The sequence below is a fragment of the Neolamprologus brichardi genome, chromosome 12 (genome assembly GCF_056152115.1).
Source record: "Neolamprologus brichardi isolate AB-2024 chromosome 12, ASM5615211v1, whole genome shotgun sequence".
Lineage (NCBI taxonomy): Eukaryota > Metazoa > Chordata > Actinopteri > Cichliformes > Cichlidae > Neolamprologus > Neolamprologus brichardi.
Genome location: NC_142115.1, coordinates 31,498,093 through 31,521,980, shown reverse-complemented (window position 1 = coordinate 31,521,980; position 23,888 = coordinate 31,498,093). Strand labels below are relative to the sequence as shown.

General features: G+C 37.8%; 1 protein-coding gene across 3 annotated transcripts in view; it reads left to right on the top strand.

Moving 5' to 3' along the window:
* ksr2 (kinase suppressor of ras 2) overlaps positions 1–23,888 on the top strand; it is a 117,221-nt gene that overhangs the window by 18,055 nt on the left and 75,278 nt on the right. For all 3 annotated transcript variants that reach the window (XM_035913410.2, XM_006803865.3, XM_006803864.3), the window contains exons 4-5: positions 8,476–8,511; positions 10,281–10,782. In XM_035913410.2, the coding sequence (XP_035769303.1) occupies positions 8,476–8,511; positions 10,281–10,782 (538 nt within the window). The remainder of the gene's footprint in view (positions 1–8,475; positions 8,512–10,280; positions 10,783–23,888) is intronic.

The window sequence follows — 23,888 nt, the reverse complement described above, 5'->3', positions numbered from 1 at the left end:
TAGAGTTTGTGCTGTAGACCATTACATATTTTACTTGAAGACTGTCAACTCCAGTTTCAGAGCAGTGGAACCGCCTGATGGCAGAATCCATCAGGGGGTTCCACTCAGCGATGCCTCAGTCCTTCACGGTTCACACCGACAAGGCTTTAAACGTCACTGGAGACCAACTCACCTTTGTCATAACTGTCTATGACAGTTCCTTCAATCTGATTTTGAATAAATGCAAAAGTTGAGGAAGCTGGGCTGCATTCGTAGCCAGGATACATGTGGAACATTGATGATAACACAATTTAATGACGATTTCCACATAAAATGTTATAACTGGGGAACAGTGTAACCTAACAATAGTTGTGTAAAAGTACATATAAAGGCTACAAAGTACACATACTTTTGAAAGAGAGTGCATAGATCCACTGTGTAAAAAGCCATTCCTGACCTTTGTTTAGTGTCATCCATTACAAGAAGACTATTGCCAGCCGGGAGATGTTTGTCTGGCTGTAAATATCTTCTGTCCTAAAAAATAAACAATTATATTGATTATTTTTAAAAAAAAGAGGGGGCGGGGGACACACACACACAAACAAAGCTCAGCAATGTTTTTACACATTTACAACTTGAAATCTTTCTTTGAGAAATCTTTGAATGAAAACCTGCTTTTGATAAAAATCAAACGAAGCCATAACAGAAAACATCCTTAATTGAAGGTCGGCTGTCTTCTTTGTCTGGTCACACATGAAGTATTCAGTACAGCTGCTGCTCCTCTCTCTACTGAGGGTGTTGCTTTGTACCAGTAGTCCCCTTAATGTCTTAAATGGTTTGTACAAAGTTTGACTAAAACACCCTGGTGTCACTGGGATAATTATAGTGTTTCCCACTGATTTATCAGTATCTCTTCTGGCCTTTCTTTTTGTGTTTTGGAACTCTTTCACAGGAAAATTGTCTCCAACTTTTTTTTATTTGTTTTACCCAAACAAACCTAAAACTGGGAGTTCCACTAAATGATAACAAAAAACACCTCAAAGTTGATTCTGTTCATCTGGATGTAGCTTTTTTTTTTTTTCTTTTTTTTTTTGTAGGGGAAATGTTTCATCACTCATCCAAGCAACTTCTTCAGTTTGAGCTGACTGCAGGTTTTCCCAACCAACATTTTTTTCCCCACTGAAAACGCTACATCCAGATGAACAGAATCAACTTTTTTGGAGAATCCCTGGATGATTGCGCATGCATGAAGACAATTTTGGAAAAAAAAAAAAAAAACAGCTTAAAAAAATGAAACCAGGAATGTCATTGATTTAACTTTATCCGACTAATATTATTTCAACAGAGAAAATAAAATTGGTGCATAACTTTAAAATATGGTATGATAGGTTAGGACCCAAGCAAATCTTTGAGCACTGATAGATTTCCCCACCAGATGTCACATGACCAAAGTCTATTATGATGATTTAGATGATCTTTGTTTATATCGTCAACATCTTTTCCTTTGTCTTCCATATTTTATCCTTATTCTTTTCTTTGCCTCTTTCTTTTTTTTTTTTTTTTTTTTGTCCATTGCTTCCACCTCCCTCCACTTTCCCCACTGCCTCTCCCTGGCTCTCCAAAGACAAGCTCTGGCCACACAGAGCCACTAATGGACTCTCTAACAGGGGGGCAAGCTAAAGATGTGTGAATGCGCAGCAGCAACTCCACCACCACTACCACACAAAGTGGTGAGAGGCACTTTGGGCTGAGAGAAATACCTGGTTTTACACAAGCGTTCTTCATATTCTTGCTGAGAATACAAGCTGGGAGAGGGAGATGTGTCATAGCTTCAGAACACTGCCACATTTGCGCATCTGTATGTGTGTCTGTATTTTAATGGTATTGTGCAAGTACCTGTTTGTCAGAACATCTGTATAAATAGAGCACATGCAAAAGCTTAATGAGCCCCATGAGAACATTTAGCACACGAGGCAAAAAGTGGAGGATGCTCTTATGTGTTTTTTGATAGTTATATATTTCTTCTAAAAATCTGTAGGCTGTTGCAAAAATCCATATAAATATATATATTTATTCAACTGCCATGAATGAAAGCAGAAAAAAAAGAAAAAAGAAATATGTTGCTCCAGTTTGTGAGTCATCAGGAATTATGTTAAAATTGGCAGGCACGGACATTAATATACTTTACAGTCTTGCCAGCTTATATATCACATAACCAGACAAGTAGAAAACATACCAAGTGAATGTACGTTCCTCTGCAATGTAGTGTTGAAGGAAGGAAACTAATGCAAGTTAATAGAATATTTCACTACTGGCTCTTGGGATTGCAGTCCACGAGCTGCAATGAGGATGAGTCATACAATTTGAAGGCAGCCGGTCAGTCGTTTGTGCTGCAATATACACACATTATCCAGCCCACCCCTCCAGACAAGTCCACACACACACAAACTCTCGTACACATGAAGAATTTCTTTAAAAATTCGTGTCCTTGTGTTGATTAGCTATACTGCTGATCTTTGCTCAGCACGACAGGTTTCCTCTGTGCTTTTTCTCTGTAATCTTTGACATCTGAAAGGAATGTCCTCATGCCCTGTCTTCAGACAGCTTTACATGCATAAAAACACCTAATTGGCTTCAAATGCCATCAGCAAGAAAAAGAGATGAGTAAAAGCAGTGGATAGGGAGGCACAGAAGATGCGAGATAAGGAATCGGAGGTGGACAGGAAAGTGAAGAGGGTATGTATGGGGATGGGGGTGCGCACGCAATATCAGGAGAGAAAATTAGGGCGAGACATAGGTGATGACAACGGGAGGTGAAGAAGAAGTGTCTTCATGTTGCGAAGAAAAAAAGCAGACGCATCGGGAAAGGAAAGCGACCAGAAGATGCAACCCCCCCCCCAACACCTGTCTTCCTGGACACCCATAGGTGGTCCCTATTGGCTGTTAACTAATTAGCAGACTCTAACTTTGAGTCCCACTGATTACACTGCAAGAACATAAACAAACCCCCAATTCAAAAGAGTCGAGATTAAAAAGGGAGACTGCATATATTGAACACAGCCATTGCCCTTTTCACCAAATCCTGTTTACAGTGGCGGTGAGATAGACCAGCTACTGTCCCAGTGGCATTTCACTGCCATTTAGCCTAAAGAAGCAACACATTTAGAGGTAATTAGTCCAATTATGAGGCTGTTATCTGCATTTCTCAAAGCCTCGCCACGTGTTAAGCTCGCACCATTAATGGTGTTGGGGCGTGCTATTTGCATTAATCACTGCAGTTTCTCGACAGTTGATGTGGAGATGCAGGGTTATTCAGGTGAGAGCAGAGAATGGAAGATTGATGATGATGTGGCTCCAGAATTACATCTGAAGTTATGCATAAACATGGCCAACATCTGCTAATAAAAGGGGTGAAACACAGAAAGGGCTCATTAAACTAAAGGCCTGACCATAAAGAAAATTTTGCTTTTTGTTTGTTTGTTTTTCTTTAAACTCGAGAAGGTTATGGAATCTTATGGAAGAGCTTTTTGTCTTTTTATGCATTTACATACACCTTTTAGGAATTTGTTATCTACAAATAGCAATTCTGAGGCAAGACATAACGAGAAAGGGAGGAAGCAAAACTGAATACACTGAACACGAGACAAGGGACTATCAAAATAAAACTGGAAACATGAGACACAAACTGACTGAATACAAGGAATAGAGGGAGCGAGAGACATGACTGGAACACGGATGAATAAACATTCAGACAGAACTTATCCTACATGATAGACATGACAGACCAAATACAAAGAACACAGGAAGGAGACGGAGAGACATCAAAAGTGGAAATGCAAAAGGACCTAAACGATCTAATCAGAGCTTGTAAGCACAAGAAAACTAAACATAGGTCACTCAGAGTATAACTAAACTCAGAATTCACAACTTCAACCAGATTCAAACTGTCCAAATACTGAACCACTGGGTTACAGATCCAGCATCATGACAGGTACTGGGTCTGATGAGCACTGGTCGATTGGCAGTGTTCAATTAACAAAATCTGAGCTTGATTTAAAGACTTTAATCTGTAGCTTTTCATTGGAATTTTAAATATAAGATATAAAGAGTCAGAGACTGATAAAACAAAATAAACCTGACAGACGTATCAAAGCAAGGGCCAAATCAACAGTATAAGACAGTCTTAAAAAATGATAAACTGGCAACTCTACAACAGTGAAAGGCCTGAAAGACCATTGAAGACAGCTAAAGTGCATAATGACAGAATTATTCACAACGTCTAACCAAGTAAAGCACACGCTTGAAGAGGCTGGCTTGTCACCATCACAATCTACAATCAAGAGATGTCTTCATGAATGTAATTACAAATAGTTTGCTACAAGGTGCAAAGAACAAGAAGACCACCCAAGAAAAAGGTCAGATTTTATCAGAAAGCATTGAAAAAGACATGCACAGTTTTGAAAAAATAATTTGAAGGACCAAGATTGACTTGTACCAGAATGAGGGGAAGAGAGCAGCGTCTCAAGAAATGAAACAGAGCATTTAGGGGTGTCCATGGATTGCTAGGGATTTTCATCCATGTATCAAAAACAATTCTTGATTTTAAATTTGTCCAGTAAGCTCGTCCAGTTAATTTTGAGCTCATGAAAATGGGGCCATGTGTACTAGAAATTGCTATAATTCTTAAAATAAAAAAACCCTTTTTATTCTATGGTAAAACATTTTTTTGCTCACACTGAATAATCTTATCTTCATGTCATCTACTGCCACTAACAACCCGCACTTATAAGTCTATACTCTCCTTAGTATTATTACAGTGTGAAAATGTGCACCATGTAAAAACAAAAGAACCAGGAAGAGAATTATTAATTAGCTTTAGAGTTTCCAATCAAATCACATTTAAAGCTTACCCTGTTTTTTTTTTTTTTTTGCCTCAAATGAAAGAGAATATCTTATCTCATTATGACATTCAGAGCTAATGAAAGCAGAAATCAACCAGGACTGTCTCATATTATATGATGGCTTAAGAATTGGACACTGATTTATTGCTCAGATCATCATCATCAATTCATTTTCATCAATTGGGAATCAAAAGTGTCTCAAAGTATATTTTGATCATTTTACAGTTTCACACAGTTAATATAATTTTGTTTAGTAATAAAATGATAAAACACCCATAAAATAATGCAGTTTTAAGGGCACTGGAAGAAAGCCTCAGCAGAAAAACCATTGAATAGCAAAGCATTGATGTCAGCAGGTTATTGTCTTGTTGATATGCCTTTTGCCCCATGAAGTTAGGGTTATTTTAATTATTAATTACACATTATATAAAGAGCATTTTTAATATCAAAACTCTCCATGAAATGCAACTTCAAAAATGTACTGTCTAACGAGCACAAGACACACAAATTAACTTAAATCACAGATCTCAAAGGGGTTACGCTCAGTATGTGTTCTTCTTCTAATTTAGCAGCGAGCTGTTTTTGATTTGCCTCAGGCTTTTGCTTAGGTGAGATGATCTGAAACAAGAAATTCATCAGTCAGCTCCTGTTACTATTTTGCTAAAGCTGTTGCTAAGATACTAGTGTGCTTCATGGACTGACTCAGGACTTGAAGCAACAGTTTTATTAGTGTGATTCAAGTTCATTGCTTCTCATGCAGAGAAATTTCACTCGGGTATCAGCTTAATAAACACTGTCAAAAGTATTTTTTAAGTGAGGCAGGCTTATACAAGAGTATAACTGCCAAAAGGAATATTATAATTTAAATCATTGATGTTGGCGTATCCAAAAGCTACCTATTTGGTAATTGGACAGTCCGAAGGTATTAAACACCCTTCAATCAGCCCCAGTCTGCTATCTAATGTCTCTCACCCATAAGCTATAAAACCTATCGGTGGTCTTTGATTATTCATGTTGGGTCAAGCAGAATTTTTACACTTCTGAGTGGCTTGTCATGGTTTTATTTCTGCTAATAAAGAAGGGATGATTGAGGATGAGCACTCCTTTACAGCCTGTCTTTCTAAAGGATTTTGCAGCTATGAATTGTGGCTTTAGATATATGTAAGCATGATCTTCAGGCAGCCTCACTGAGGGCAGAAAGGCAGCTACAGCATGATAAGTATTCTGATCATAGTTTTGGATTTGCCATTGTTCTCGGAAACATATTCTGTGCAGGAGATGCATAACCACGTGCCAGGCAGTGCTGACAACCAATTGGTTTCTATGACAACCAAGACAATACCAGATTCCCTGATTATAATTGTCAGCCAGAGAGCAGGAGCTAATCAGGGACACTGTTTTTTTATATAATATAAAATTATTATCTATCTATCTATCTATCTATCTATCTATCTATCTATCTATCTATCTATCTATAATTTTTTTTTCTTTCATATTACTGGTTGTTTAGCCTTTACCATAGGGTAATCTCCAGTTTAATTGGTTAAAATAACTATGAATGAACCAGACCAGTAACAATCCAGGTTATTTTTTCTGTGCAGAATTTTAGTTCTTTTGATTTAAAGCACTATGCTGAGTGTCTAAATAGCAGTAGTAGTAAAACATGCAATGGCTAAAAAATATTGACCAATAAAAAGGAAAAGAGAGATCTTTAGAACTGATTCAGTCTATGCAAGGATTGTCAGAACTCTGAAACTGTGAAAAAGAAAACTATATATGTGTACACTACTATTGTGTTTATAGTATACAGACTGAGAGCGATCTGCACAAGAATTCCATTTGCCTTGACTGAGGGTTTTATGCACAAATGGCAAATAAAGAACCTAACTGAACTTTTGGTCCAAAAGTTTTCATACAAGAGGCATGGCAGCAATCATCCACTCTAACTTATTAATCAACCAAAGACCCAGACAGAGTTTTATTTCGCCACAGCAGATGTTTCTTAAAGTGTGTAACTACGTTTATGGATATAATTTCTTTCAAACATATAATTCTCAAACACACACCTTAAAGCAGATAACTCATAATCTGGAGAGGAAATGGTGTCTCACTATTTTAGAAGATCTTCATTAAGCCTGGTAAAATAGTTTGTTGCTCTATAAAAAAAGCCATGTGTAAAGTCAGAACATCTCACTATTCATCATTGATTGAAGAAAAAAGAACAACTCCAGGTTTCTCTTTAGCCAGGCTGACCAAAGGTCAGAGCACAGTTGAGCCAACCATTCCTTTAACGTTAACTAGTAATGACCTCATGAATTTTTTCACAAATAAGGTTTTAACCATAAAAAAAACTACTCGTAATCATTAAACCATCTAACTAATCATTAGCAGGGGATTTTTTTGGGGGGGAAAGTTTCAATCAGGGTTCATAGCTCATTACAATAGGGAAACGGCATTAACGGCATAGGGATTAAAGGCACAGTGATGCTGTGGTTTGAATTATATCTATCTAAAACACTCTTCACACACAAAGGTTAACTATAGAGCTCCATAGGGTTCTGTACTGGGACCTATTCTTTTTACATCATACATGCTTTCCTTTGATACCGTCATTAAGAGCCATAGCATACATTTTCACTGCTATGCAGATGACACCCAACTTTATCTATCTATGAAGCCAGATAACACACCCCAATTTATTAAACTGCAGGAATGTCTTAAAGGCATGAAGACCTGGATGACCTCTAATTTTTCTGCTTATAAATTCAGATAGAACTGAGGTTATTGTACTCACCCCTAAAAATCTTATCTAACCAGATATTAACTCTGGATTGCTGCTGGTTTACTTGCCGTTTCTTGGGTACCGGTATTTAAGAGTTGAATAGGAGGAAGAGCCTTTATCTTCCAGATCCCTTTCCTGTGGAACCAGTTCTCTGTAGGGTCTTTGGTGATGTGTTAGCAACTATTAAAAATTCTCAGATGCAGAACAAATGAAAATATTTAAAGAAAAAAAAATGACACCCTTGAAACTTGCCATATATTAGGACTCTTGTGTCTTCAGTTGTCTCTTCCCATAACTCATCATTTCTTCCAGCATCTTCTTCATAACATTATAGAAAAGCTGCTCACTACCCCCATCGCCCCCACCCTCCTCTAACTTTTGCAATTCTTCTGGGACTTTTTATTGCTGATATTTTCGTGGTTCATTTGATGTTGCCATTGTGAAAGTCTGTGCATTTGCATTGCTTATAGTTCCTTAGAGACAATGTCAGATGGAAGGAAAAAAATAATGGCACACAAAAAAGAAGAAAGTATGGGGTTGTTGACAGAAAATTTGCATTAATGGTGGCTTGACGGTCAAAAACAATTTTTTTTTTTAAACTGTGAGGTCAAGTTTGTGCACACTTAGTCATGCATGAGATGCTGCATCTGCTTCGATGTACCCAGGATCAATTGTACTTCATGTTTTGTTTTTCTAAATAGCCTTTTGGTTGTGCATTTGGTTGTGTAGATAGACGGATAGAATACTGCACACTATTTCAGTCGTTTCTCTTCCAGATCAATAAACACATTCCTTTTTTGTTTCTTTCTGAAGAACAACTTGAGGAGGATAAATTGCACAATAATGGAGGTAAAGTATTGTCATCTGAACTCAAAAACACTCATTTTGGCTGCTCACTTTCAAGTTTTTTTTCTCTGTTGATCCTTCTCTGTCATTCAGCTGAAAGTTTAGTTTTAGTAAAAGTCAGCTTGTGTTTTGACTCATGCAGCTTTGCCCTGTTCTGTTTTTGAGCACTTTTCCATTTCTCATTCTCTTCCTCCATCAAGCGATGTTTACTCTGCTCCACGCCAGCATATTTGAACACCACTGCTGCTCGTGTGCTCACATCAGATAATGGAAAAAATGTATTTTTCATTGCTCAGATTAATGCAGTTAACTTGTTGTAAATATATTCTTTGCCCTAGGACTTCATCAAATGCTTCAATTAAGACAAAAAAATGCTTATAGATATTTTAGTATTACACGCACACGAAGAACGTGCTTAGGTAGTGAGCTTAAAATGCACCATTTTATTGCAAAAGGCTCAAATTACAAAAAAATAACTTCTTCCTTTAATCTAAGTTGTGTCTTGATATACAGACAGTTTTAGTTTTGGGTTCATTTAAAAAATGTAAGTATTTTTTGTTTTGCCGAGCAATGTTGCATTTTAGTTTTTCATGGGTAGTCTTTTAGAAAGCTGTGAGAAACAGGAACAGAATTTATTATTCCATGTAAAATATAATGCACACAGTACTATGCAAAAGTCATGAGTCACCCCCCAAATTTTGTTTTTTCCAAAGAGTTTTTAGTGATTTTTAAGAATGGTCTTAAGCAATAGTTATCCAGGGTTTTTTTTTTGAAGATCTTTAAATTGGCTGTTTTTTTCACTCATTTTCAGTGAAGTTCTTGTACTTAAGTACACAAAAGTACATACAGTCATGTAAGGAAATAGGAAAAAATCCAGCAAAGCACAAGACCTGACAGAGTCATCAGTTCAGTGGCAACAGAGTCAGAATTTGAACACGTTAACTCAAATTGTTAGAGGTACAGAGCGAGTCAAGAAAGAGGTACAAGAGTGAGTGTCTACAGCCGTCTATAAACGTGTTGGAGACTCTGTCATGGTTTGGGGCTGCGTTTCAGCCAGTGGTTTATGTAATGTTTTTTGGAATTATGAATCCGGAAAGTACGGAAAGATTTTGAGCCAACATGCAGTACCTTCTGAACATGGCCTTAGAGCTGTTATATATCAGCTTTATTTTTCATCATAACAGTGATCCCAAACATACTGCCGAAGCAGTAAAAGCATACCTGGATAGAAATACACACAATGGAACATTATCAGACATGGATTGGCCTCTCCAGAGCCCAGAGCTCAACATTACTGAAGAAGTGTGAGAGCAAAAAGCAGTCACCATCCACAGAAGAGCTTTGAATGTCCTTCAAGAAGCCTGGAGAACTATTCCTGAAGACGAACTGCTTAAGAGAGTTCAGGCTGGGTTGAAGAATGAACATGAAGCTTGTTTTATTTGTACAAACTCTGTTTTTGCCTTATATCTTATGTTTTGATGTTTGTTGTTGGATGAGTCAATGAATCACTGCACCTATTCCACTTTTTCCCAGCAAAAAATAAAGAATTGAGGGACGGCTCAAGACTTTCGTACAGTACTGTAGGTGGATATTGAATTGTAGGCGGATATCTCCAAACCTGGACAAACTAAACCAAAACTATTTGCACGAGTTGAAACCACAACGTGCAACTAAAATATGTTATTTTTTTATTTTTGTAAAATTGTGAAAAATGTATTTTAGCAACATGTCACAACCAGATGTTTGTCTCTGTCTTTGTGGACTTTCAACAGGGAGCCAGACCAAACAGGACTGGTCCATTCAGTGGCCCACATCAGAATCTGGCAAAGAAAACACTCCGGTGTGCCAGCCAGAGGCCAGTCAGTGGATTCGGTTCCAGCTCTCTCAAAGCCCCAAAGTCCAGTCCAAGTACAACCAGCACATGTGCCACAGCCCACAGGCCCTGGCCCCCCCTTTGTATGCCGATCGACTCACTGTCGACAGCCCCTCTTCAGGGCTCTTCCCTCCCTTGGACTCTGGTCATCGCTCCCTGCCCCCATCACCCCGCCAGAGGCATTTTGGTCACACCCCTCCTCGGACTCATTTGGTGGTCAACACCATGACCCCACCTGGCACTCCTCCCATGCGACGAAGGAATAAGGTGAAGGCCCCAGGAACACCACCTCCGCCAAGCCGCAAACTTATCCATCTTTTGCCAGGCTTCACCGCTCTGCACCGCAGCAAATCCCATGAGTTCCAGCTGGGGAACCGCTTGGATGAAACACAGACACCAAAGTAAGTTTTGTGCTTCTCTGGATTTTTAATGGCAAATAGTGGCAGCCATTTTGGAATACTGTGTGTGTTTTTAAGTGAATACAGAGGTTATTTTACTTCTAGGCTTCAGAAGTTGGTATTTAAGTTTATCATTCCCAAACCATGGGAGAAAACAAATTTCATTTTATTAATGTATTCCAAAGTGTTTTTTTGGAATGTTTGCAAATGAGCCTCTATATGGAAGTTTTGGGCATCAGAACCAAGGATTAAATATCATTTGAAGAATTCTGTGACTAAGCAATAAACAATTAAGGGCTGATTTATGTCAAGTTAATCCACTGAATGAAAGTATTATTAAATATATAATTTTTGCCTGTGACTTTACTTTAGACACTATAGTTTACCCTAATAAAAATAAGAAAGTAGCAGAAACAACATAAAGACAATAACAAAATGTAACCATCTGTGATTAAAACACAAATAGGCAATTCCTTTATGAGCTATTATTACCACATTTATGGAATGAATTACTGTATTTTTTGGACCATAAGGCGCACTGGATTAGAAGATGCACTGTTTTCATACATAAGGCGCACCGCATTATAAGGCACATTAAGCGAAACAAAACAGTCAGATAAGTCAAATTTTACTCAACTCATTCTTCTTGCTCCCTCCACTTCCGTTGATTCATTAATTGTTGAATTCTCTCGCAGCTGCTGCAGTATATTATGACTAACCTCATGTTGTGGATGGATTATCTCACTTGTTCTCTTGACTAAAGTTTGGTCCGTTTACAGCATCCTGCCATGCGATTGCATTTGTTCCTGACCATCGGGAACCCTCACGTTAACTTTTATTGAGTGGAAAAAAGTTAACGTTCATCCTCCAGCTTCACTGTTTATGTTATGCTAACATAGCTGTGTGCTAGCGATCATGTAGCACATCATTATATACCAGCTAGTCCAACTTCAGTAACCCTACAAAAGTCACTGCTGTTTAGTTTTCTGTCTTCATTTATGTTGGACGTGATAGCAGAGCTGTACGTTTTAATTTTTTCAGAAATCTCTCAGTCAGATCATGTTTAGGTGGAAACTAGCGAACTAACTTTCTGCTAACTTCTAACTCCGTTAAATTTAATAAATTCTGTTTTCATGGATGCCTGGATGTTAAACTTAATTGTTACACCTGGTAAAGCAGCAACACTGATCATTTTATTAAAGATGAAAGAATTTAGACAGTTTTTAACTCTCAGTGATGCCGCAGTGCTCGTTTAACTTTGGGACCTGAAGCAGACTGAGTTTTGGACCCAGATTACTCTGCGAGGCTCTTGACTATGGAGCCGTAATGCTCCGACAATCCATCAAGCGGTGCAGCTTCGTAGCTTCCCAAAGTCATACTAAAACATTTTCTGACAGAATTTTAAGCGCCGTGTACCACATAAAATCGGTTCGAGGTCTGTAAGCACAGAATTAATACATAAGGCTCACTGGATTATAAGGTGCACTGTCGATTTTTTTTTTGGAGGAAATTAAAGGATTTTAAGTGCGCCTTATAGTGCAGAAAATACGGTAATTGAAACTTTTACGCAACAGTTTTCAGCACAGCATGAAAAGAAGGGACTTTACACCTAGTATACACTTGCAGCTGGTGCACACTGCATTTTGGTGTTGTTTTGGTTTGTCATGCACTTCTTGATATTTGTTACCTTCATGAAGCAATATGAGTCTATGATTGCGTTGTGTTTTATGGCCATTTCAAATATATATCAGTATAAGGACTCCGAGATACTGATCGCAAAGAAGATGCAAAGAGCCACTTTGTGATTGCTTTGCTTTGTATTGACTTCTTCTACTGCTATTTTTTGTTTCCGAGTGGCAACACCTATCATTCAGGGGAAGAGTCTAGTGTGCCCTGTGCGGCAGTTTAAATGCATATGAGGCTGTGGTGAAGTCACAGTTGGCGCATCCAAACCTATATACTAAGCTTACTAGTCAAAAACATATGGATTGCAGCTGTCTATCTTGAAAGCCTGACCAAGATCCCACATGTGTCATTATATGGCACCTGAAGTGTTTTCAGTATTTTTTGTATGTTTGTCAGACTTAAATGTTTCAGATAATCAAACAAATGTAAATATTATCCAAAGATACCATGAGTAAACACAAAATGCAGTTTCTAAATGAAGATGTTTATTTAGTAAGGGGGAAAAAAAATCCAAAATCCAAAAATCCTTTGTTTGCAAGAACTGACAATGAGTCTTTTACAGCACTGTGGAGGAATTTTGGCCCACTCATATTTGCAGAATTGCTGTAAATTATTGTATCTCTCATTTCTTCCTGAATTTCCTTTGACCCCACCATAATGTCTGGTTTTTGAGTTTCTTTTAGTCTACTTCACTTGGTCCTATTTCAGTGATTTCTTGATTGTCAGATATAGTTCACAGATACAAATGATATGGGTTTCAAAACTATATTATGCTGTTTTACAGACAGTCAAAATGCAAACAGCAGTTTTGAAGCTGTATGATGCCATAGGAGATAAAAGAATTGATAATGTTGCATATTCACAAATCTACTTAAACTGATAAAGGCAGTGTTACATCTAAGCCATTTAAAAGTATTTATTTTCACAAATGTGAAAACTTGTGATAGGGTTTTAGGGATTTAATCAGTACCAGGAGAGGAATGTTAATATTATATTTTGTTTGCAAGGCAGATGACGATGAATCAAATGCAGAATTAGGTAAGGCTTTGTTTTAATTTAGGTTTGAAGCTTCATGGCTCCTATTTCACCAAATTGTTTCAGTGTAAAAATGATCTCAGTGATAATAGTAGGGTAGCGGTGGTCAGTTAATTTCAGTTGAAGCCCTGCCTGAAGCAAACATTCAGAGATGCAGTCCTGTCCTCCCTCTGCTCTGTACAAAGTCTCAAAATGTAATTCCATCTGATCCAAGAAAGGAATGGCTTAGAAGGGAGGTTAGGACCATACCTTTCCTTTAGCAGTTTTACTGGAACTTAATCTTCCACCAGACCCCAATCAGATTAATTCCTGGGAGGACATCATTGCCTATAAAGGACCAACGGCCTGTCGGTAGAGATAAGGGGCCTTCGGGCTGAGTTCCTGACTGGCCTTCCCTATGTCTGGTGCTATGCTGATCAGATTTGGTCACAAACAGGGTCCACCACTGCTTGGTAATCAGGAACCAGAGTCTGCCTCAGGAGAGCTGCACTCATTTTGATAATACCATTAGATGACAGTGCCCCATCACTGCTACACTTGGTAAGTTAATATTTCAGAGCTGTCCTCTGCTTTTATGATGGCCATCTGGGTTATATGTGGTGTGGGCCTGGATCTAGACAGGGCTGCATCCACAATATCAGTGGGCATGGCTGTGTGTATGTGTGTATCTGCTTGGTGACGACTGGATCATAGCTCCAGTGAATAGGCTCAAACGGCATTAGAGAATTGATTACCGGTCCCAAAGCAGTGATAAACTGCAGACTGTGAATTGAGCTACTCTAATCAATGGAAAATGTATGCCTGGAAATGTTGCAACTCACTGAGACAGGGCAGATTTGCTGGCTTCTCTGATAGCTTAGTACCTCTCCTAATACATCATAATTGGATGCAGAATGGTGCTGGCAAGCATCAGGTTGGTTTTTCGTCTCTGGCACTTGTTTCTTTTATGTCTGTATGTGCAAGGAAGTAGTAGGTATCAGTTTGTTTTTCTCTTCCTTGATGCAAAGGAGACTGAAGACTGAATCATACAGTTTGATTGTTTCTTAAATGCTGCATCACGATTCATCATATGGTTTTTCACTTAAAGATTTGGAAAGATGAGAATCTTACAAATATTCCACCAGAGGGAAAAACCTTGATAAATATACGTAAAATATCACGCAAGGTTTTTTTTTGTTTGAAGCTAAATAAAAAGCTTTAAAATCTTTTTAAAAAATCTTTTTGCTATGCTCTTTCCATACTTCCCACATTGCCCCCTGTTACTAGGATTTTAATAAGTGCATAGTGCTCCTTGGGTTCTCATTTTCTTGTGCTTAATTGCCTGGCAATGTGGCCAGGACGCAATAGGCAGGGATTACCCTGTGACCCCAAGAGACATTATTCTCCCTTCATCTTAATGAGATATGGGCTAATTTCTCATTATTACTGCACAAAGACAGTGCAGCTGAATGTGCAAGACTGTCCCCCCTCCCCCCCACCATACTTTGTTGAAAGAAAACTCGAGTTTGGTTTTGACAGATATGATATGATAGATAAGGGGGATTTCAATGAGTGAAAATGTGAAGAGTTCCTCTTGCTATCTTTTTTATCTTGGATGCAATCAACTATAACCATTAACTCAGAGATAAAGATTTTAAAAAGGAGATAAAACATGGATATGAATGGAAAGTAATCATATTCGGCTTTCAGCATTTTTCCTCTCATGTTCATCTTGTGTTGTCGTCATCACAGTGTGAAAGCAAAGTTGTATTAATATCTGAGTGCTTTCAATTTCAAGATATGTTTAGTGTTATTCTTTTTTGGCACATATATCATCTAAAATCATTTAGAAATGTTTTTGCATTGTACACCTTCTCTAAAGTTGGCTTTCGAAGCATCTTGATATCCTTTCTAATGTATATTAGCCTCCATTTCCATGTTTTTAATTTTTTCACACGATAGGTTTGAGATACTGACATTTTTGCAATCATGGTTTGAAAATTGATTCCGAATGCTTTTTTTCATTGAAAAGCTCAGCAAATACTGTGGTCTGCTGGTGTGGACGCTCGTCTTCTGCTTGATAGCTTTGTCCTTCTTGGTTTAATGTGTTTGTCTGTGTGATAATGTGTTTTCCTTTCAGCTTGCAGTGAACCACAGGATGGTTTCTATCCCTCCATAGAAATAATGAGCAAATTGCCTCCTTACCGATGTGTATCTATGAATTCAAGAAACTCTCACCCTGGAATGAAACCGCTGCAAATTTTGCAAGTCATAATGCATAAGAGAGGGAAACTTTCTCCTTTTGGGGAAATTGGAGTCTTCTTTCTCACCACCTGTCAAGTGCTAGTCCAAATATATTCAGTCATTGTGTAGAAGTGATTTTGTCCTGTGTCTCTTGATGCAGATGGCTTGCTAGCTGCTCACTGCCTTTGCTTGTAGGCGTTTTCAACTGGTAATAAGGTCATTTTTGGCAGCTTAAAAAACAGAAAGCTCTAAGGATGCTAATGAGGTGTCGATTCAAAGCAGAATTATTAGAAAACCAACTCATTAACATTACAGAGAATCGTTTTGCTAAGAGGTATGGCTCAACAGTGACATAAACATTACCTTCCAAGAAGAATTAAGGATGGAAAATAAGTGTTTTGCATTTTAACAGATTCAACACTTTTGCATTCCGCAGATAGTTTTTCAGCTAATAGGCCGTTAGATCAAAAAATGTGTGCCGTTCATGGACAAACAACAATGTTGTGTCTTTAAACACGGCTGCAGGTGTTGTCTCCAAGAAGAGACCTTTGTTTTGCAAAAGGAAGCCACAAAATGAAAAAGCGTGTATCAAAAACAGGCAGATGTGTTAATATGTAAATGATATCAAGCTAAATAGAAACACGTCTTAATTAAGGTAATAATTTCATTATGCAAATAAAAGAACAGGGAGGCACTGCTCACAGACATTTAATAATTGTTCTGTGAATACAAAGAACTTCCTCCAACTACTAAAGCTTTTTTGAGAAAAAAAGCTTTTATATTATTTATTTAAAAAAACAAACAAACAAACAAGCACAAAAAAACCTCAATTAAATGCTGCATTGAAAATGTTTAAAATACATCACTAAATTCAGTTGAAACCAGTCTTTTGGCATCATGCAGTAACACTAAGATGACATTGTAGTTGCATTTAAATGAGTCTTTCCGATAAGTTGCACTTCATAAAAGCAATCAAATGGAACTCCCACACACTGTCTCGCTTACTGCTAGAGTATTAATTAAATTAGGTTTCGGTCTGTCTGACCTTCAGTCAGGTGCCCAAAGATTTTGTATCAGATCTGCAGTGAAGCAAAAACCCATGTTTCAAACTAATTTTGTCACAGTCTACGGCAGGGAGGTAACTGAGCGATCAAACTCTTTTCCAGGCACAGGTTAGAGAAAAGGACACAGATGAGGATTACTTCTTTATATTTTCACCTGTATTGCTGCTTCATTTGAATTAAAAATCAATTACTGTGGTGATTAAATACTAAAAAGTGACTTGCTCATGTTTTTCCTCTTCGAGGTTTTTTAGTAAATGACAGATTATGAGACCTAAGAGTTGAATTGAAACCAGGTTTGAATATTTTAGGACTATGTATGTTTGATTTTTTTTCAGTATTTATCATAAAATTGGGGGTGCTGAGTGGTACCAGCAGCCCAAATAGACTGTATGTTACTCCCATTTGAGAAACACTGCTTTAATGGAAAATGAAGACATAATGAAAATCTTGTATTGTTTCTTCACATCTTTGGAGACAGATGTTGAACAGATACATTTTCTTCTTTTGTATCTATGGCTACGGCTCTGTTTTATCAGTGTAATGTACAAATAGATCTTCAGGCATGAATTTAACAAGTAGAATAATCATAACAGTTAATGCATGATAAGCATGATACTTAAAAAGAAGTGACCTTTCTATTACCGTGAAAAAGTTCAGATCTACATTGACATCCTATTTAGCCCTAACACATTTTTTGCATTTGTTTCACTTTTTGCAAACAGATATCTTAGTGAGCAAACCAAAACAGTTGTTCAAGCCGAAAACAATCGCCTGAAGCAAGAAGAGTTCAAGTAGATATATTAGTTTTACAGTAAACTCTCCTGTTTACAGCTTTTTTTTTCTCTTCTATATTAATTTGTGATGACTACAAAGTAGCAAAACGTATTCCCTCTCCAATAATTAATGAGTTTATTCTTAGCATAAAAAAATATGCTGAGTCCAGGGATGGTGCCAAGTTTAGGGGAATTAGGGAAGTAATTAGTTTGAAATTTGTCGGAGTCATTCAGTGTACACTATGTACAATAGTGTACAATAAATATGCATATAGAGTAGAAGAAGACAGTGTTAATATTAATTTTTATTTGTTATACTGCTTTTTATCACCACGAGCAGATGTTTCCTTGCAAGTTTCTTGCTTTAGACATGACATAAATAAATAAATGATCAAAATACAAAATGAATTAACCTCCCAGCTAAATACATTACCAGTTTAAAAACTTTGGGACTTGTGTAAAATGTAAATAAAAACTGAACAATGCAGTGATTTGCATATCTCATAAACCCATGTTCTATGTTCAAAAAAATAGTTTGGAAGATGTAAGGTCCTAATTTAAAGGAGCACACTTGGTTAAAAGATCAGAATGATAGGGAGATGCTAACCCATTTAGTCACTTAAAAAATGTTAAAATCTATTCAAAAACACACTGGGAGCCAGTGTAAAAGGGCCAAAGTATTGTATTGTTTGCCTGTGGCTGTCAGGAGTCGAGTTGCCACATTTTGAACAAACTGTGGACAAGAGGCTATTCCAATAAGCAAAGGTGGATGAAGTGAAGTAAGCAGAGGAGAGAAACTTCTTATCCTTCACAATTTATATTAAACAGCATTTCTTTGTTTATCAAATGTGAAACTGCTGTGAAAAAGCAGCCTCACACCCTTGCAAGGATGTTTGGGAATTTTCCAGAGGGCCAAGATCTTTAAACAAGGAGTGAAGTTCAGAAGGTCTGAATAGAGTACCTCTTCTGTTTTTCATTGATTCACATTTAAAAAATGTAACAGCATCCACAATTTTACGTCAGTGAGACAGTCCAGCAAGACATTTTGAAATCGATGGAAGTAACTCATCTGTAAAAAGTTGGGTCACGGCCATATTTACGACTGTGTAGCATCCCCTGTTCTTTCAGATTATGTGAACATCTGGGATATGAAGAGACCAGTGGACTTTTGCGAAAGGAATATTATCCCATTCTTTACTGATAGAGAATTTTCACTGCTCAGTCCTGGGTCTTCTTTGCTGTATTTTTTGTTTTGTGATGTGCAAACAGTTTTAATTTGGTAAAAGGTTTGGACTGCAAGCAGACCATTTTAGCATGTGGACCCTTCGACTATTAAGCCATGCTGTTGTAATAGATGTAGTATGTGGTTTAGCATTGTCTTGCTGAAACATGCAAGACCAGTGTTGGTCAAGTTACTTGAAAAAAGTAATCAGTAACTAATTACTGATTACTTCCCCCAAAAAGTAATCCCGTTACTTTACTGATTACTTATTTTCAAAAGTAATTAATTACTTAGTTACTTAGTTACTTTTTAAAAACACGATTTACAACCTGAATAGGTGATAAAGCGATAGATCTTTCAGCCCAATTCTACTTTTTCTACATAATCCATCATATAAAATGTAATCAAATGGAAAAGTCCCTTTTTAAAACTTGTTTTATTAGTTTTAATCTTTTAACTTTATGCATCAAGCAAAAATTTAATTACATGCAACATTCTCTGACTGGAAGAAATTTGTTTAATATTTAAACCTATTTTCTGCACATTCCAGCACATAAAATAAAATATTTTTTTGTGTTAACACTCACTCTTTCAAATAGATGCAAGTAAAACACAGCAGAAAATAAATAAAGTCAAAGACTCAGCGGTCCTTTTGCTCTATTTTCACCTGTAAAGCAGGTGGGCGGAGGTTTACCTTGGTGCAGGTGTGCCGCAGCGGTCAGTGGAAGAATCCGCGAGTTTCTCTGTGACTTTCCCATTACGTCATAGCGCACTCGTTTGCACGGAAGTTTAGGGGTTTTTTTCGCTGTAAAAAGAAGTTTTCTTTCCACGCACAACGGACACTAATTTTTATGTCACTTTTTATGGAATCAAACTCAAAGTAAGGTCAGTACTTCCACGCTTTAAACGCTGCACGCTCATACTCTCTCCCGCACTCGATATATTATCCATTGTTGCTCTGTACACAGCTGTTTTCTCAAACGTCGCACTTGCTTACGTCAGTGTCATGAGACATTCTCGCAAAAAATCATGGTTTTAGTAACGCAGTAACGCAGCGTTCCTACGGGAAAGTAACGGTAATCCAATTACCGTTTTTGCAATAGTAATCCCTTACTTTACTCGTTACTTGAAAAAAGTAATCGGATTACAGTAACGCGTTACAAGTACCGCGTTACTGCCCATCTCTGTGCAAGACATACAGTATATGTTATGCAAGGCCTTCCCCTTGCTATTTGGATTAAAGGATATGTTGCTGTAAAACCTGTATATAACTTTCAGCAGTGGTGATTTTTGGAAGAGCTCCTGAGCCTATCCAGTGATTTCCATGACAGAACCGTGGCCATTTTTAATGCAGTGCAGCCTGAGGGCCCCAATGTGCTTGAGACGTATCGCTCTCTTCAAATTCAATATGTGCTAATATTTTTAATGAAATGGTAAAATGTCTCAGTTTAAACATTTAATGTATTCTGTGTTCCTTTGTGTTTAAAATATGAGTTTATGAGGTTTGTAAATCATTTCATTCTATTTTTATTGACATTGTTCTTCATGCTTTAACTTTTTTTTTTTTTTTTTTTTAGCTTTGGGGTTGTAGAAACCATAATATGCTGCCTGTCTGTCAAATAATGTGTACTTGATGTCAACACATGCAGCTTGGAAACCCATTTTTCAAGACAGAATTTTCCACAGAGAGGGTTAAAGAGCACCGCTGTATCAATACAGTGGCAATATTACTGTTTGTTTTGCTGTGATAACTGAAATGACTCCTAGTGTTGCTGGTAAATTGCCATCAAACCACTGTTAACCTTACGTGACATGATTGAATATGTGCAGCATCAAAATCAATTTTAAATTACATATCAAAAAGAGTGGCTCACCGGAGGTTTCTGAATTTTCTTTTTCAATCGGCCTCGTCGTGCACATATATCCTTGAGAGACAGACATAGATAATTAAATTTTTCGTGTTAGCATACTTAACATCTTGTCAGCTAGGTAATCATTTTTTAATGACTCCATCATTTGCCCCTTCATATACAAATCTGACTTTGAAATGTGAGAGCTGGTTTCTACTGACCTGACTGAAAACACAGACTTCCACAAACTGTAGGTGATGCTTACACACACATCTCAAGTGTTCTAATCATTATTTAATGTCTTTTACCTGGATATTCCTGTTGTCACTGTTAAATTGAGACACGTAAATCGTTACCACTATCAAATAATAATGATTTAAAGATAATATAGATTATATTTTATAGTATCTTTGCATTTATTACAAAGAGATACTGGATAAAAGGGGGAATGTGGGAAAAGACCCTTTTTTGCCTTCTGAACTGCTCAGTTCTTTGTGACAGAGATTCAACAAGTCACAGTAAACAGTTCTCAGAGATTTTCATCCATACCGGCATGTTAACATCACAGAGTTGATCGATATGTTTTTGGCTGTACATCCATGATGCCAGTCTCCTGTTACCGGTACCGGTCCGTGAATCATTTGGTACTGGGTCACGAGAGTTGAGGCTCCGGTGTGAAATTTATGGTTTTCAGGGTTTTTATAGTTATTTTGTTATCGTGTTTTATCGTTAACTCGGTTTCCCTGGGTCTTTTCCCGTGTGTTATGAATAAATCTTCTTTTTTTTGGTAGTTTTACTTTGTTGCATTAGTCCGCGACACCTTAAAGGCTGGTCCGTGAAAATATTGTCGGACATAAACGGGTCTGTGGCGCAAAAGTGGTTGGGGACCGCTGCTTTACTGGACTGACATCTAGTGACTGTAGAGGCCATTTGACTACAGTAAACTCTAAATTGTCACTATTCAAGAAATGACTCAGAGATGATTTAAGCTTTGTGATGTGGTACATTGGTTGGGTCCACTGTGGTCATAAAATGATGGAACTGGTCTATAACATTATTCCTGAAGACTCTGGCATTTAACCAGTGTTCTGTTGGCATTAAGGGTCCCAAAGTGTGCCAAGAAAACATCTCCCACAACAATACTCCACCATCAGCAGCTTGAGCAAGGCAGGATAGATACACACACAAATATTGATCCTACCATATGAATTTTGCTGCAGAAATTGAGACTCATCAATTTTTTCCCATGTGTATTGTTCAGTTTTGATTATTATGAATTGTAGCCTAGTTTCCTGCTGTCAGCTGAGCTCATGTGATATTCTACTGCTGTAGCCCATCTGCTTCCATGTGTCGTGCATTCACAGATCCTCTTCTGCAAACCTTGGTTTTACATTAAGTGGCTAGTTGATTTGCTGTCGCCTACCTATCAGCTTGAAGCAGTTTGGCCATTTCTCCCTAGTGTCTGGCATCAACAGACACATTTTTGCCCAGAGTACTGCTGCTCACTGGATGCTTTCTCTTTTTTAGACCATTCTCTGTAAACCCTAGAGATGGTTCAAGGATATCTGTCAAGGAGGAATTCTTTATACAGCCAGATCACACACATCAAGCAAAATGCAATAAAAAAGTGGTAAATATAGACAAAAAACAACACTAATAATGAGAACATAATGAGTTATTCAAGTAACATTGGAAGTTGGGACAAATGAGTTTTTGAGTCAGTTTTTGGCATACAAGTATCTGCAACAAGGTGGAAGGAAAAGGTTTTTTATTTTATTTTATAAGGGTGCCTAGGAAAGTAAATGGCCTGTATTTGTATAGCGCTTTTACTATTCCCCCCTAGGGACCCCAAAGCGCTTTACACACCCAGTCATCCACCCATTCACTCTCACATTCACACACTGGTGGAGGCAAGCTACAGTTGTAGCCACAGCTGCCCTGGGGCAGACTGACAGAAGCGAGGCTGCCATATCGCGCCATCGGCCCTTCTGGCCAACACCAGTAGGCGGTAGGCGAAGTGTCTTGCCCAAGGACACAACGACCGAGACTGTCCGAGCCAGGGCTCGAACCGGCCACGATGGCCCCCAGAAAGGCCAGAAACAATGGGCCTTCTTCAAGGTGTCAGCCTTGTACAGATGAGGAAGGTTCACATGTGCGATTTTACAATACATTGTAACTATATCTTGAAGTCTGTTTTTGTTCTTTAGGTTCAGCGACCAGTATGACAGTTGTGTGGACAAATCCCACAACCTCAGCGGCTTCTACTCAGCTACTGAGTAGCTACTCAGAGCAGCTACTCAGAGCAGCACGTCAAGCATGCCACGTTCAAAGTAACTGAAATAAACCTCTTACCCATTCTGATACTTGATTTGAAGTTCAGGAGGTCGTTGTACCTAACAAAGTTTGGTGTCGAGTGTATGGCCATGAGCTGTTATTAGAGCCCGACCTAAATTTCTGCTAAAATGTTATGTGAAGATCATTACAGTTTTGCTTGAGCTTTTTTAAAAGTCTTTTTCAGCTATTGAGTAAGTCGACTAAAGTATTTTGCTTCTACTGTATGAAATTTTCAACAGCCTTGATGCCAATGTTTGACCACTTTAATAGTGTTGTTTCAATCATTAAGGCCAGAGCAGGAATTATTTTGGGTCGAAGAGCAAATGACTTATTCTTATTTATCTCCCTTACTGTTTGTGAAATACATATAAAAAGTTTCTGAGATTCTGTAAGAGTTCTTGGGTTCCTGCTCTGACAGGGTTTCTTTTTTTTTTTTTTGAAAAGATAGTGTCTTGGGAGCATTGAGAGAGACTTGAGAGATTACAAAACACTTTAAAAAGTAGTTTCTTACTTTTTGCCAAATTATGTTGGGGTTTTTTTGTATAGGGTTCTAATTATCCATGTCTGCAAATCCTTTGGTAAACAATGAAAGTACCAGTTGAGAGGAAAATACACTTTCTTACAAAACACCTCCTGAAAGACATTAGAAACCACAAATTGTTTATATCTCACCACGTAAATGTACGTGCTCCTGGAATAGTTTTTGAGAGTTCTTTGAGGCTCGTTAATAGTTTTACTTAGAAAACATAAGTGTGCCGGATATCCAGGACCACTTAAACTTTAATTTCTATGCAGGAGTGCAACAGCAATTTCATTTTGCTTATGTAGCACCCTGTCTATCTCTCTTCCTCTCCTCACAGTTATTTTACAGCATCCCCCCCTCTCCGTCTCTCCCCCCCCCCCTCTCCATGCCCTTTCAAAG